At 49.4% G+C, this 15,658-nt stretch overlaps 5 protein-coding genes across 5 annotated transcripts; 2 read left to right on the forward strand and 3 right to left on the reverse strand.

Moving 5' to 3' along the window:
* Window positions 1-349: 349 nt before the first annotated feature.
* Window positions 350-2,876, reverse strand: N7511_002241 (Zn(II)2Cys6 transcription factor; the record flags this gene model as incomplete). The annotated part of the gene is made up of 9 exons (XM_057124666.1): window positions 350-765; window positions 818-1,004; window positions 1,052-1,227; window positions 1,281-1,554; window positions 1,605-2,149; window positions 2,203-2,352; window positions 2,417-2,598; window positions 2,654-2,776; window positions 2,830-2,876. 9 exons carry the CDS (start codon window positions 2,874-2,876, stop codon window positions 350-352), a joined length of 2,100 nt encoding a protein of 699 aa, XP_056986825.1.
* A 292-nt stretch (window positions 2,877-3,168) lies between these two features.
* On the reverse strand, window positions 3,169-4,626 carry N7511_002242 (putative proline oxidase Put1; the record flags this gene model as incomplete). Its single annotated transcript, XM_057124667.1, has 2 exons — window positions 3,169-3,982; window positions 4,043-4,626. 2 exons carry the CDS (start codon window positions 4,624-4,626, stop codon window positions 3,169-3,171), a joined length of 1,398 nt encoding a protein of 465 aa, XP_056986826.1.
* Window positions 4,627-5,539: 913 nt separating this feature from the next.
* On the reverse strand, window positions 5,540-7,359 carry N7511_002243 (L-glutamate gamma-semialdehyde dehydrogenase; the record flags this gene model as incomplete). Its single annotated transcript, XM_057124668.1, has 3 exons — window positions 5,540-7,024; window positions 7,080-7,187; window positions 7,237-7,359. 3 exons carry the CDS (start codon window positions 7,357-7,359, stop codon window positions 5,540-5,542), a joined length of 1,716 nt encoding a protein of 571 aa, XP_056986827.1.
* A 1,226-nt stretch (window positions 7,360-8,585) lies between these two features.
* On the forward strand, window positions 8,586-11,009 carry mvp1 (sorting nexin Mvp1; the record flags this gene model as incomplete). The annotated part of the gene is made up of 5 exons (XM_057124669.1): window positions 8,586-9,081; window positions 9,151-9,897; window positions 9,950-10,092; window positions 10,144-10,737; window positions 10,800-11,009. The coding sequence occupies 5 exons, from the start codon at window positions 8,586-8,588 to the stop codon at window positions 11,007-11,009; spliced, it is 2,190 nt and encodes a 729-aa protein (XP_056986828.1).
* A 1,231-nt stretch (window positions 11,010-12,240) lies between these two features.
* Window positions 12,241-15,516, forward strand: N7511_002245 (Na+/H+ antiporter Nha1; the record flags this gene model as incomplete). The annotated part of the gene is made up of 1 exon (XM_057124670.1): window positions 12,241-15,516. The coding sequence occupies one exon, from the start codon at window positions 12,241-12,243 to the stop codon at window positions 15,514-15,516; it is 3,276 nt and encodes a 1,091-aa protein (XP_056986829.1).
* Between the last annotated feature and the right edge of the window lie 142 nt (window positions 15,517-15,658).

A 15,658-nucleotide genomic window follows, 5' to 3' on the forward strand; every position in this document is an offset into this window, starting at 1 on the left:
TTTGGAACCAGTGATATCAGAGGGGATAAATAGTGTATTGTTACCCTACTAGTCAGTCCTTGACTAAAAGAGTGCATCAATTCAGAATTCTAAAGATAAGAGAGAACAAGAAAAGAGAAAATAATCTGTACTCATATGCGACTTCCGCGAGGCGTGTAGTAGACAGAATTACAAGTCAGTGGTCTTAATGAAGTTTGTTTGAATTCTTTCAGTTGAAATAACTCTCATGCTCGTATAGTCGTGGGTGAAAAATGTAAAAAGGGGTTGAGTTTACTTGCTGCCAATATATCAATCACGAATTGAAAATACAAGAGCTCTGGCTTGAATCCTATATTGACTTGACATTAAATCAAGCCCCAACCGACTGCATGATACTTTCCATATCAAGCTGATCCGCGAGATCAAGCAATTCTCGAGGTGGAAGACTGACCGAGGAATTCAGTGCAAGCATATCCCACTCGAATTCATCCTGGTCGAACGCATAAGACTCATCATGATGTTCACTACCATCACCCAGGCCCACTGCGGGTAGAGCATGATTAGCCAGTCGTGGCGTTAAGGGTGCCAGTATTTGCTCTAGTTGTCTCAGTTCTAGTTTTCGCAGTGGTGCGGCTATATTCCCCTTTGCAATAAGTTTGTCCAACACGCATTCTAAGTTCTCACACCATGAGTCGTTGGATATAAGTGATGGGGCAATCGCGCGTATTAAATACAAAACAAACGCAGAAGATGAGGCATCTTCGATTTGGAATGGTAAAAAGGCGTCTATCATTGTTAGCATTTATTTCCCAGGAGAGCTACACTGGGAATATCATACCCATCAAGTCATCATCTGCCAGTGTACGGAGTGTTTGTAGAATTGTTTGCGCAGACTCGGCACAGCATTGCAACAGAGACGCAACAGGATGCGCCAACGAAATGTTTTGCAATGTCTGTCTCTCGGTTCGCTCTATGTGCATATGCAATGCGCACATCACCAAGGGTCGAGTTGTGAGGACCACACACTGCTATGTTTAGCATCTGTTAGACAAAGGCGAGTTGGAAAGCTCACATGATGATGCGCCAGCATCAGTCTTATCGCCATCTTTGAAGCTCGACTGATTAAACCATGGAAATGAGTATTCAGGAATGCTGTGAGATCATTCGAAAGCTCTGCCATGCTGTGGAGAATTGACTGTGTACTCCGAACAAGAGTGTCATCGTTTTCGTTGCCAACCCCGTAAACAGCTAGATTATAATTTAGTATTAAGCCAAAGTAGTATGGATTGAGAAAGGCTCACTTGTCAGTATTCGAGCCATCAGACGCGAAAGTCGAACATGTAATGTCAAGTTGATATGTTCCACGGAATCATCCATTTCCGCTGGCAACCTCACCGTAATGTCTTCGTCACGAATAGAGCTTGGTGCGCCAATTAGAGCAGAGAATTCACGGTCCAACATGTACACCACCCAGAAGATTGTTCTGCATCTTTGGGATAGTTCGGGCCCACATATTTCTTCAGGAACATGTCTGTGTATGCCTTCGATGATGCAACCACGTAAGGCTTGTCCAATCTGATTTGTTAGTCAGATAATTATTCGAATTGAGCGGTCAGAATACATACATGTTGAAAAGCCGCTCTTCTCATATCAATTGACTGCAGATATACTGCCCCGAGGCTAAGTGCCTGGATGCAGGATAGTGGATCATCGTCGATGCCTCCTGATAGATCGGGCAAGATAGCCATAGCCCGCGAAGCATATTGATGACCAGGTGGTGCTCCAGAGGAGTTCTTCTGAGTCAGGAATGCCTTTCCAAAAGCGAGGACTAGCAGGTATTGGCAATACCAGGGCCTGGAAGAAGCAGCCTTTGCTGCAGGATCCTTATAGAATTCATGTAGCTCTCGTAGATAAGCTGGTTCGTCAATCATAAAAGATAGAAATCCAAAGTAGAATTTAACTGTGTTGAATAAGAAAAGTGCATAGTCCAATGGAGGTAAGTTCGTGACATCAGGTACTTCATCTGGTGGGAATGGTCGCCAGCGCAACCTGAACGCTGTTCCATCAATATGGAAAGGATCAGACTGGAAGCTCGACTCGGGCACATTTCTTCCTATGAGAGCAAGTACTCGACGACAAAAGGACCACGAAGATGTCGGTCCCATGTACCCTTGTAAAATCGCATTAGCAAAGGACAAAAGATACTAGCCAATGCGCACTCACAAAATCTACCATCTGGTGTCTGTGCAAAAGATGGGTCTCTGTCAACCAGAGGATTGAGTGAAAACCGGGATCCTTGGATGTCATGCTCGACTCCAGGGCTTCCTTGCTCCCTGCAGGGAGTCTCTGGCGTATGTACAGCGACACCCAATGCTAGGGCAAGCAACAGAATATTATTATCGAAAATCACCAAAATTAATGGGGGCTTCAAGTATACCATTTTCGTTACTTCTCCATCGAGTATCTTGATGGGGTTCTAGCAATGGGTGGGGAGTGGAGGCAATATCGACATGCCCATCACCCGTAAATATAGGATCACTCAAAGCATTCACTTCTGTATTTGCATGTCGTGCAGATGCTCCACTTCTAGATATTTGCTCTTCAAGCTCTCGCAGGTATCTGTAATGCGTTAGCATGGTTGGCCCAAAGAGGCCGGCAGACTTTTACAACTCACCGTTCTGACACAGAGACCCGTACCTCCTCTACTGGGAAGTGGCAGTGCTTCTTCTTGCGGGCACATCTTGTGCATGGACTGGAGCCCGAGCACTTGACTTTCATTGACCGACATCGCTCGCAGCTCGAAGAAGTTTAGTGCTTTATTCTGGATCCATCCGGCATGGCTCTACTCACGCTCTCTGACATTTCTTTGGTTTTGCTGGTCTCAGGGTAGTGGGCATGTCGGATTATATAACCGGTGTTTACAGATGATGAGGACAATATATTCCGGGGCCTGGCACCGATATGAAATGCAGAATGCAGTGCGGGGCGGAGCGTAGAGCGTGATGCAATTGAGGCTTATCAGTCGGGATGGCCTTCCGACTTTTCTTATCGGAGATAACAGTCACCTGATTGGTGAGGCCCTAATTGAATTGACTTTGATCTGCTGTGCTTGGTGCATACTCCTGGAGGACGTTAGATAAGCGCATGTATTTCTTGGCTGTATGTATGTAAAATTCTCTTCTCCGAAGTTCATCCGACGATTCTTCGCCACAGCTCGCGCCGCAAAGCGGTCACCATATGCTGTGTTCGTTCTACTGCACCACGATTCTCAATCGCTCGACGATGCAGATATCCCATACACTCGGAGACCGAGCCCCAAGTCATGCATTTGAATGCTTTGGGTACAGTCAAATTGGCAGCAGACGACTGTTGAAGAGCACGTTCGTAGTTCTGCACCAACTGGCAGCTGAGTTCATCGGCCATTCCTTGAATCTGCCCACACTCCAACATAATTGTAGGCTTGTTGGCTAGCAGAAGATCTTGGTGTGTGGTTATAGCTTTTGCTGCGCTAGTAGCATTGTGGGTAGCAAGAAATAGAGCAGCCTTCGGGAATGGAAGGGTGTCGCTATCGGCAGGCATTCTCCGGCACAGCAGCGTGTCTGCAATGAGATCATATGACTGGTCCGTATCATTTTGGGTGTCATGGATAAGTGATCTTGTTTCATGCTCAATATATGCCCCTCGCACCAGCTTTATACCTAGCGTCCAACCCTCTTGAGAAGCTAGAGCAAGATGTCGTTCAAGGTTTGCCTTAGAGTCCTTCAAGTAAGCCTGAATAGTATTATAAACGATTGGTGTTGCCGCTTTATTATGTTTTCGCATTGTTTCAAGGGCCCAGTTGTCAAGACCCTTTTGTAATACTTGCTGCTCAGCGTCTAGCCAAAGACGAGAGCCTTGCTTCTCAGTCGCGATGCAGATCTCGTCGACGGCTTTGGCCATTGCCTCTGGCATTGGCTGGCGTGCTGCCATGGCTTCAACGGATATAGGGCCAGCACCAGTCAGTCTTAAAAATATGGGTCAGCCTATGGGGTTTATAAAAGGGGGCGCTTGAGGGGGGTCATACTTGACAGCGAGGAAGTCGCCAGGACCAACCATGCGCAGTGTTTCCAATGTGCCGTTCTTCCATTCCTCGACCATCTCATAGCATCTATCACTGTATTTTGCTGAGCCAGAATCATCCACAGCAAGCTTTTCATTGTGATCCAGTACAATCTCTTTTGAATATCCCAAGATAACTCCCTGATATCCGATTTTCTTGACGTCTGCCACTGTTTTTGAGACCTCTCTGCTGTTCGTACCGGCACAGAAATGATTGTATACAGTCCAGCGAAGAAGCTTATTCAAAGGCAAGTTTTTATCGGGGTTCAGCAAGGTCGATTTCGAATTGGAGAGTACGCTTATCAGGGCGAGTGCGGGCCGGAGGAACAATTTCGATGTCATCAAAGAAGTAAGAATCAGAGATCGTAGTAGAAACCTTGTCGGAAGTCTAGCCATAGAAGATACCTCCACTGGTGGCTTGATCGTTGTCCCAATAGCTGCATCGTGGAATTGAGACTTTGTTGAACGAAGGCGTCGACAGGCTACTGTTGATGACTTGAGTACCTGTGGAAGCCAAGGCCGTGCGATTCTGGTAGTTTGTGATAGCATATTGGCATGAATAAAAGGAATGAGACGAATGATAAATAGAAGCAAATTGCCACAGCTTTCCTCGATCCAAAGGAGGAAGTGGACAAACAGCACTTATTCTGTGAACTTCGAGTGAAGCGTGCTAGATGATACTTTATAATTCTTCTTGCCTCGTTGGTGGTTTATCATTTCATGCTCACTGTAGCATCTCCGATAGTCAGCCGATGTACTGTCGGGCCTGTCCTCCGACATGAGGGGTTCACGACCCAAGGATCCTATCCCGCTACGCCAGCACATCTACCCCTCGGAGGGGCGTTCTACAATCATGCGGAGATCAAGGAAGGTATCTCCGTATGTTAATTGTGCAGTGTGAAGCCGGGCCGGTCGCAGGGTTACATCGGACATCTTTTTGTGGGATTCCAGGGATTACATGGAGCAATGAAAGATATCTGGTACATCAAGAAGAGTTCACATGTTTGATACTGTGGTATCATAATGCTCTATATCTAATCTTATCTTCTGTCAAGCTTCCAATACTGTGCTACAGGTGAATAGGCTTTCCGTTATCCTGTAAACAATTCACGCGGCCCGTAGGTTCTTTCAAGTATGTGCTCAGCGAATGATCACTTAGTCTAGGTTTTATAGAACTGATTGCTTAGCTTGTTGAATTCTGTCGAGGCGAAAGACGATATTTGTCTCAAATCTATCCGGGACTGAATATTTCTCGAAATCGACACAGCTTGATCCAAGTCTTGTCCTTACGATACTATGATATACATGCATTGTTTTACTCTAATTCACCTCCGAGAATTTTAATTAAAGTCCAGAAAGCTCATGTTCTGTTTTTACAGTCACGCTGATGAGAAGAAGTGAACAACTTCCAACAAGTTTTTTTCACACTCTTTCTAAGCTAAACCGTCCCAGTGTATAACTTTCACACCTCATTTGAAGGATATGTAACCTTCTCGAGTGGAACAAACTCCTCCTTTATTGTGCGAGTGCTCACGAATCGCTGCAAATGCGCCATAGTGCCAGTCTTATCGTTCGTGCCTGAGTCTCGGCTACCACCAAAAGGCTGCTGGGCAACAGTAGATCCAGTACACTTAGTATTCATATAAAGCATACCTGCAGCGTGCTTCAATGCAGTGGAGGCCTGGCGACCCACGTACGGATCTTTCGCAAAGATACTGCCCGTCAAAGCATATCGAGAAGTAGTGTCAAGCAACTTCAATGTCTGCTCCCATTCGGCGTCTGGGAACACATAAACTCCAAGAACGGGTCCGAATAGCTCTTCGGACATGATTCTATGCCGAGGATTGGAGGTTCTGTAGATGGTAGGGTGCACGTAATAGCCTTCTTCCTTGGAAGCCTTGCCTCCAACAATGAGCTCTAATTCGGAATCCTTCTTCGCATCCTCTAAGAAGTTGTTGAGCTTGTCAAACGATCGCTCGTGGATGACCGGATTAATGAAGTTTTCATATTCTTCCACGTCGCCAACCTTGAGCGCAGCAGTCTCCTCTGCCAGGATCTTCTTGAATTCCGGCCAGACAGACTCTGCAACATACACACGCGAGTTTGCAGAGCACTTCTGTCCTTGATACTCAAAAGCTGCACGGATAGTGTTCAAGGCAGCACTTCTCACATCTGCTGATGCATGAATGATGCCCCAGTTCTTGCCGCCAGTTTCGCCGACCACTCGGGGGTAGGAGTTGTAGATACCGGCACCAATGCCATCTCCAATCTTCTTTTGAATTCCCTTGAATGTGGCAGTGGCACCAATGAAGGTCAGAGCCCCGAACTCAGGTCTCTGGAGGATAGTGTTGGTGACCTGCTCCGCGTCACCAGGTAGGAATTGGACAACGTCCTTAGGAAGACCGGCTTCAATCAGGATCTTATGAAGCAACCAGCTAGCATGTAAAGCCGAGTCGGAAGGCTTCCAGATAACAACGTTTCCGAGCAATGCGGCCGGTCCAATGAGAGTAGCACCAAGGGCAGTAAAGTTGAAAGGCGCGATGGCGTATGTGAAACCCTCGAGTGGGCGATATTCCATCTTGTTCCAGCTTCCTGGAAGGTGGACTTGAGGCTGCTGTGAATACAAAGCCCATGCTTCCTGAATATAATGACGAAAGAAGTCTGCTGTCTCTGCCGGGGCATCGATCTCTGCTTGCCAAATATTCTTTCCTTGGCCTAGCATTGTCGCTGCAACAATCTCCGAGCGATATTTCCCGGTGATCAATTCGCACGCGCGGAAGAAAATGGCGGCTCGGTCCTCAAAAGGTGTGGCTTCCCAGGCTGGCTTGGCCTTGAGGGCTGCATCAATAGATGCGTTGACTTGGTCAGGAGTGGCGGATGCGTAGTTTGCAACAATTTCGCTGTGCTTCGAAGGGTTCAGTTGAGATCGTAACTCTTTCGTTTCGATCTGAGCACGATTTTTTTAGTTTGAAGTTCATACCCGGGATGAATGTGTAGCATACCTCAGAGCCATTAATAGTGATAGGAATTGTAAAAGGGAATTCTCCCTTGAGCTTTTGGATGGTCTTGGTCAACTGTGCTCTTTCTGGTGAACCTTTGGCATAGTTCAACTAGCCTCATGGTTAGTAATGGTCGAGCAAAACATTTGTTTAAACATACCATTTTTTCGTTCTCAAATTTTGGAGGACTGAGCATAGTCAAACATTTTCGCGAAATTCCATTAAGTGCAAAAGGCTTAAGGCAGTTGAGCCTTGCTGCTCGCGTCAAAGTAGTAGGCCTCATAGTGTACTTAGAGCTGAAGGTCCTTCCGAAGTATAAGCAACGCTGATGTCTAAGTCAAAAGAAAAAGGGCAAAAACCCTGATGGCTCATGAATGATAGTTAAATATTCGGGTTTCAGTAGCTATCGCATGAAATACACTGTCGGTAGACTATCCCGACATAGCTTGGAGCGGGGAACATGTATGCGATGCACATCTCTAGAGATGCGATCTTGTGCCGGATCTCTCATGTCGGAGTACTCACCCGATTATAGATAAGAGACGCAAGTCACTCCGTGGGGGAAAGTGACGTCTTTGGGGTTAGAAACTTGACGTTCTCTGGAATTTGCCAGTCTGTCCACATGGCCAGCTCTCTTCAATGATTCAGTGATCCATAAGGAATTTATAGAAAGGATATAGACCATCTTGGAACCTCAAGATTCTCCAGCGGAACAACACTGGTAAGTAATTAAAGTATTTCAGATATTTTTTACCAGATATATACGAGTTCGCCATATCTAGAAGTCGTTGCTTTTGTTTTCCGTACTAAACTCCGCCCTTTTCTTCTCATGTCAACAGTAATACCTGAATATCTGAACTGTCGACTGATGCGCGGAAGCATGTATGCATGGCTTGTGCTTGACTTGACATATCAATCAATTCAAGAACGTTAGCTAACGTTAGTCCATATACAGCTGTCAGATCTTATCCTAGTAAGTAAAGAAAAAGTCAAGAAAAACGATTTTCTCACTGGCATCTAGGGAAAGCTGCTGTACATTATTAGCACACAGACGAAGTACAAATATATGTCTCCAACACTTATACATTTTCTCACGACGACAGCTATAGCACCACACGTTGAATCTACATATAAGTGTCTATTGCCGCTTCATAAGTCTGAGTGCGCATTCTCTTCGAAGTGTACCAGTTGATAAGATGTACTGAGTACCGAGGGCTTAGTGGTGGGACCTCATTGGCCGAGGTACCGGGGACATGGACCCCGTTATCTCCAGACTCGCTCCTCCTCGACACGCACGTTCCTAGCATTTGACCAAGTTTGAGAGCGTCTTCTGCTCTTCCTCAATTTGCAATTCCCTTTCAGCGTTGAAGCGTCGGAGTCTGAGGTGGAAATCCCTGTGAACCTTCGTGCCACCAGCCCCCCGGAGCTCCGCCTGATCGTCAACATCGTCATTGCCTTGACCTCCACACCTGATTCCCGACAGCTTTCCCGGCGCAAACATCCTCCCTGATGTCCTTATTCGGCACATCACCAGAGGAAGCCCCTGCGGGCAATTCAGCCCAAAGATCCAAGTCCTCGCTTTTTGCCGACGAGCCGGCTACGGGCGGGTCTTCCTCTCTGTTCGCAGATGACGACGGCGACGACAGTTCCTCTCCGTGGAACATCCAGAACAACACTGCGAAGAGGACTGCGCGACGCGACCTAGTGCGGACTCTACTTCCTGCCACCGATGTCCCCGAAAGCTATGTTGATGCCTACGATCTGATTCTGAACAGCGGGGACAGGGTTGGCTCCGGCATCGGGCTGACCTCTGTTCGGGAAATCCTTTCAAGCAGTGGGCTTACTGCAACTGATCAGAGTAAAGTTCTGAATCTTGTGTCGTCTGGCGACCATGAAAGCTTTGGAGGACTCGGTCGTCCCGAGTTCAACGTTCTGTTGGCCCTGGTCGGTCTAGCACAGGAAGGCGAAGAGCTATCATTTGATGCGGTCGACGACCGTCGCAAGAGTATGTTGTTCCATATATCCGTTGCAATTATCTGTTCATAATAGACTCTAACAAAGCTTGCGCATCCAGAATTACCCCAACCCAAGACTGGTTATCTCGATCGACTACGTACTGCTGGCGAAACCTCCTCGGAGCAACCTCACCGACCTGCGACTCCTCCCTCCCAAGCCCCTGCATTACAAATACCGGGGTCAGCCCATTCGCGACCCGCGAGACGAGAGTCTCTCAGTGGACTGGAAGCAGACCCGTGGGGTAGTCCACAATTACACCGAGGCCACCACCACGAGACATCAGACGCCGAACAACGGGCATTGAACGGTTACGGGAGTTTGAGGTCAACGAACAATGCCTGGTCCCACAAGCCCGTTGAGGAGACTTATCAGGGCGACACAGTTGAGCGGGGACATCCCAATGGCGAGTCTCAGGTTCCGCCTCCTAGTAGTTCAGGTTCAGGATGGGGAAACAACCTGAGCAGTACGGGCCCTAGCCAGCAGAGCGGATTTGGAAGAGTTGAGGGTCCGGGGCTTGGTGGGTTTGGTCACTCAGAAGATGACCCCAGTGAGATCGCACCTCGACGTCGGTCCCTCGGTCTCAGCCGTCCAACAAACCCGCAAGTAGAAGAAACCGTTACAGTGACACTGCTCCCCGAGAAAGAAGGACTTTTCATGTTCCAGCACCGCAACTATGAGGTGAAGTCTGCGCGAAGAGGAAGCACTGTCATTCGACGTTATAGCGACTTCGTTTGGCTGCTGGACTGTCTTCAGAAAAGATTCCCATTCAGGCAATTGCCCCTTCTCCCCCCTAAGCGGGTGTCAGGTACGTTCGACGCTGGTTTAAGCGCACCTAATTGCTTACTCACCTTTTGAAGTCAATGGCACTCACCTCTCAGCGGATTCAAATTCCTTCCTTGATAAGCGCCGCCATGGTCTTATTAGATTTACCAACGCTCTCGTGCGCCACCCCGTTCTTGGCCAAGAGCAACTGGTTGTTATGTTTTTGACTGTTCCCACGGTGAGATTTGTATCATTCAATGGAAGAAACACAAGCTAATCGCAATGATAGGAACTTTCGGTATGGCGAAAGCAAGCTACGATCTCTGTCCAAGATGAATTTGTTGGTCGTGTGCTTCCATCAGACCTTGAGGACTCATTGCCTCCAACACTCGACGAGACATTTGAAACGGTCCGCACTGGTGTGAAGCGGTCCGCCGAAATCTATATCAATCTTTGCACGTTGCTTGAGCGACTAAGCAAGCGAAATGATGGCTTGGCTGCTGATCATCTCCGGTTTTCTCTCGCGCTGCAGTCCTTGACCGAAGTGACCAAAGACACGTATGCTGTTGACACCAATGATATCCCAGCCCTCAACGAAGGTATCACGGCCACCGCTCGGCACCTTTCTGCTAGTCAGAGTCTGCTTGAGGACGAGGCAAGAGGATGGACCGAGGGGGTATTGGAAGACCTGAAGCGTCAGCGTGACTGCTTGGTCAGTGTACGTGAGATGTTCGATCGGCGGGATCGGTATGCACGGAACAACATCCCGCAGCTAGAACGTCGCATCGAAACCAACGAGCGTAAGCTGCAGGATCTTCGCGCCCGACCCGCAGGTACCGCGAAACCAGGAGAAATTGAAAAGGTGGAGGAATCCATATTCAAGGTGAGACTGCTTCATTTATTTCAATCATAGCTGCAGTGATATTAACTTTCGTCGTTTCTTAGGACAAAGAATCAATTGTGCAGCAGCATGCACGGGGTGTCTTCATCAAGGAATGTCTTCGGGATGAACTCTTGCACTTCCAAGGAAGCCAGTACCATATCAGCAGGCTGCACCAGGACTGGAGCCAGGAGCGGGTCAAGTATTCGGAATTGCAGGCAGACAACTGGCGTGGCTTGAGCGATGAAGTCGAGGGCATGCCGACGGGCGTCTAGCTGGGCAGCGTTGGGCCCCAGCTGGGTCGTACATAAAAGCCCTCCGGCCAATTCGACACCTAATATGGACTTCGCGCGGGACGCGCATTGTGCATTTTATTAAAGATGGTTTTTGTTTGCTTTTTTCCTCCAAATTCCCCCGCAAATACGCATGTTTCACGATGTTGGCATTGGATTCCCCAGTCTGCAACATGTTTGAAACCCGTTGTTTTCTTCCGGTCTTTGGTTTTAATCTGGTGCATGTCTTTACTGCGTTACAATTCCCAATTGATTCCCGTTGTCGTATATGTATAAGATACAATGCCCTAAAGAGGGCCCTGCATACTAGCGCATGTAAAGTACCCGGACATATCAAAACCGAATCTCAGTTAGCGAGACATCTCCACTCACAGAGGAGCCAACAGCGCCACTGACCCAATTACCACGCTGATCCCTAAGCTTGGGCTTGGCACCTCGCAGGGCTGGCGATCTTGAATTACCATACGTGACCGGGATATTACTGCTTACAAGGTACATTTTTCGCTTCAGGCACTTTGTTTATGTCTGTCAACTCTTTTGCCTCTATAAAGTGATCTCTATTTCCCCCTCCAACCCGTGCAATTCTCCCCATTGCGCGCCCTCACCCTTCCGCCAGCCAAGACCTGTTCCGCTTCCGACGTGGGTCTCCAAGTTCTGGGCTGACGAATCCCGCCGCTTCCAAGAATACGTCGCTCTGGGCAAATCTCCCCCAAGCACGCGTTGACTCGCTTTCTTCGCCCGGCCAAGAGTATTCCAAGACTTTGACCAAGTCTCGTCAGATCTTGTCCATTTCTTCCTTCCTTTCTTGCACCTTCTCCCCTCCTTCTCAACCTGCAACTGCCCGACCGACTTCCCTGTCTCGGCCAGCCACCCGAATTCTCTTCGCTCTGCCTAGACGCACCCTCTCCGCTCGTCGCATCCCCAATTTCTTGGCCAGAATCGGTCTGCGCCCTGCGGATTGTACAGAGCCGGTCACCGTCAAACGTGTTGGACGTGCGCCTGGATCGCAGAACCACCCGAATCAGCCCTACGCGGCTCGGCGCCACGGATTTCCGATTCCCGATTCACCAAGGCATGAAGAGCTACGCGGCCCAACGAATTGCGAGGCGGGAATTTAACCGGTAAATAGCTTGTTGCAGCACGACGCGCGAGTCGACATAATACCAAGCAAGGGGGGAAATACTTTCGGTGTCAAATCCCCGACATCTTCACCATGGCGTGGGATCACCTAGACATCGACAAGCCGCATTTGGCTTACATGATCATCGGCGGTTTCACAGGCTTATTTATGCTGTGCTCGCTTTTCGTCAAGGAAAAGCTGTACATCGGTGAAGCTACCGTTGCCACACTTTGTGGCATCATCTTCGGCCCTCATGCGGCCAATCTATTCAACCCGCACGAATGGGGAAATGTTGATAAAATCACCCTTGAGTGCTCACGCATTGTACTTGTCGTACAATGTTTTGCCGTCGGCGTCGAGTTGCCTAAGGCCTACATGGAACGCCACTGGAAGTCGGTCACCTTGCTGCTGATCCCAGTTATGACTTTTGGTTGGCTGATTACTAGTCTATTCATCTGGTGGATGGTACCTCCATTGAACTGGCTCGAAAGTCTGGTGTGTGCTGCTTGTGTTACGGCTACCGATCCTGTGTTGGCATCGTCCGTTGTTGGTAAGGGAAAGTTCGCCAAGCGTGTGCCCAAGCATTTGCGTGACTTGTTGTCTGCCGAATCTGGGTGTAACGATGGTATGGCTTTCCCATTCATTTACCTATCCTTTTACATCTACCACTACCGACCCCAGGTCGGCGAGGTCTGGCTGAACTGGTTCTGTATCACTGTTCTTTACGAATGTATTCTGGGTGCTATCTTTGGTTTCACCATCGGCTACCTCGCGCGCCATGCTATCAAGATGGCTGAACGCAAGGGCTTGATTGATCGTGAGAGTTTCCTGGTGTTCTACTTCGTGCTGGCTGTCTTTTGTGCTGGCTCAGGCAGTTTGCTGGGTATGGATGATTTGCTGATTGGATTCGCCTGCGGTGTCGGGTTCAGTAATGATGGTTGGTTCACGGAGAAGACTGAGGAATCTCATGTCTCCAACGTTATCGATCTTTTGCTTAACTTGGCATACTTCGTTTACTTCGGATCCATCATCCCGTGGGAGGATTTCAACGCCCCCGAGCTCGGCCTCACCCCGTGGCGACTAGTGGTGATCGCGCTATTGGTCATCTTCTTCCGTCGCATTCCAATCATGCTCCTTCTTAAACCAATTATACCGGACGTCAAAACGTGGCGTGAAGCTCTATTCGCTGGCCATTTTGGACCTATTGGTGTCGGCGCTATCTTTGCTGCCATTCTCGCACGAGCAGAACTAGAACACGACAACACACAACCGTCGCCCGAGAATGAGCTACCAGAGCCGGGAACGAGCAATTATTACATTGTAAGACTCATTTGGCCCATTACTACGTTCATGGTCATCTCGTCTATCCTGGTTCACGGATCGTCTATTGCAGTCTTCACTTTGGGCAAACGCATTAACACCTTGACTATCACCCTGTCATATACCCAAGCCAACGAGGATGGACCATCATGGATGAACCGTTTGCCTCGTGTACAGTCCATTGCCAAGGGCTCTATGTCATTCCGCAAGGCGGACGATACAGATGCTTCCTCAGACGAGAAGCTGCCCGAGTATCCCCCTGGGACACTACCCCCCATTGGAATGCCAGGCAACTTCCTTCGCCGACAGCGCGATGAGGAGGGAGACAGTGAGTCACAAAGCCTTGAGACTGGTCGTCGTAAGCCCCTGCGCAGACGCCGTCGCAAGCATGACAGTGGCGCTGGAGGTCCAATCAGTCAGTCCGCCATCATGCCGGCTCCCCGACGCAACGAGAACGAGATCGATACCGAGGAGGAGAAGAAAGAGCTGGAAGAGCGTGACCGCGTCGAACGCGGAGCATCTCCACCTCACGCTGAGCGAGATAACTTCGGTCGTGAGCCAGAGCTGGAAGTCTACCAAGAAGGCCATAACATGATCATCGAGGACGAGGAGGGCAATGTTCTCAAGACCGAGGATACCACAAACTTGTCTCCGGAAGAAAAGCTTCAACATATTGAGAAGCAGCGAAAGCGTTTGGAGCACGACAAATCCGGAGAATTTGCAGCATCCGAGAGTCGCCCTCACGAAAAGAATGAGGGCGAAGAGATCAAGCAGACCGTCGAAGGAAAGATCGGCTACGGAAATGCTATCAAGAAATGGACCAACTGGACCGGCCTCGGAAAAGAGAAAGCCAAGGACACGCCCGAAAAGAAAGAGAAGAAAGAGAAGGCCGAGAAGCCTCCCAAGGCTGATTCTGCTAAGCCCAAGGCTCGCTCTGCTCATGCGTACCAGTTTGGCAACACTATCATCGTTGAGGATGAGGACGGTGAAGTGATTAAGAAGTACACCATTCCCGCCGGCGAGAAGGGTGAGAAGTCCCAGAAGGAGGCCACTGCCCCTGGTCAACCTCCAGTACGCCGTGGTTTGACTCGTATGGGAACTTGGTTCGGCATGGAGGAGGAAGGCGAATCGTCCCAAGCTGCCAACGAAAAGAAGAAGAAGGGCCAGCAATCCGACGAGTGGACTACTGACGATGGTTTGCGTTTCACCGTGGCTCAGGACCCCGAGGTCAGCTCTCACGGTATCGGCCACAAGGGCAGGCGCATGAACAAGCAAGAATTCTTCCAACAAATCAAGGGCTTGGATGCCAAGGCCCGCCGCGATCTGGTGCAGGAAACCGACGCTCCACCTCCCGTCCAGAAGGTGGCCCAGGCCGAAGCCAACCAGGAAGTAAAGCAGGAAGAGAAGCACGAACGACGTCTTTCCGCCGCTCTTGTCTCTGCTACCACAGGTACCCTTCCTCATGAAGATGCCGAGGGTCTAGAATCTGCGTCTGCCACTGATAGCGAGAGCGATGAGGGATCTGATGACCGTCGCGGTGCTCCCAATGTGGCTTCATCATTGGCCAAATTCTCGCGAGGTGGTACCTCCGCCGCTCAAGAGCGTCGTAACAACCTCAGTCCTGCGCCTCCTCTCCGTGATCGACCTCGTCGCGATTCTGACGACGATGGCACTGAGCGTATTCCACCTTCTCGTCTCCGTAGAGCCGCCGGTTTGACTGCTCCTCCTCGCCAAGATGATGACGACACAGGAGAAACTCCCGCTGAGCGTCGCCGTCGTTTGGCAGCTCTGGGTGTGGACGGTGAAGACTCCGAGGATGACTCCGACGTTGAATATGTCGACGACGACGAGGCCATCGCTGAATCTGACATCGAAGAGGGCGAAAAGTCAAGCCAAGCTACGCCCAAGATCCAATTTGCAGAAGATCGGAAGCCATCCGAGCAAGACAAGCCTTCTCCATCTGGCTCTGGATCTGGTTCGGGCTCTCAGTCTGCCTCCCGTCATCGTCCTCGCGTCTCCTGGGGCGGCGAAAAGGGACGCATTCCTTGAGCAGCCTCATCTCGCTCAGCATTTTGAAAGGAATGACTCGAAAGGAGGTATTTTCACAGCTATATCACCTCTTACATCTACTACTCTTCTTTGAACAAGAGTGGAAAGTGTTCTTCCGGCCTCCGAGTCACCATTGGAAAGA

Source organism: Penicillium nucicola, assembly GCF_028828085.1.
Source record: "Penicillium nucicola strain IBT 29836 chromosome Unknown utg000002l, whole genome shotgun sequence".
Taxonomy (NCBI): Eukaryota; Fungi; Ascomycota; class Eurotiomycetes; order Eurotiales; family Aspergillaceae; genus Penicillium; species Penicillium nucicola.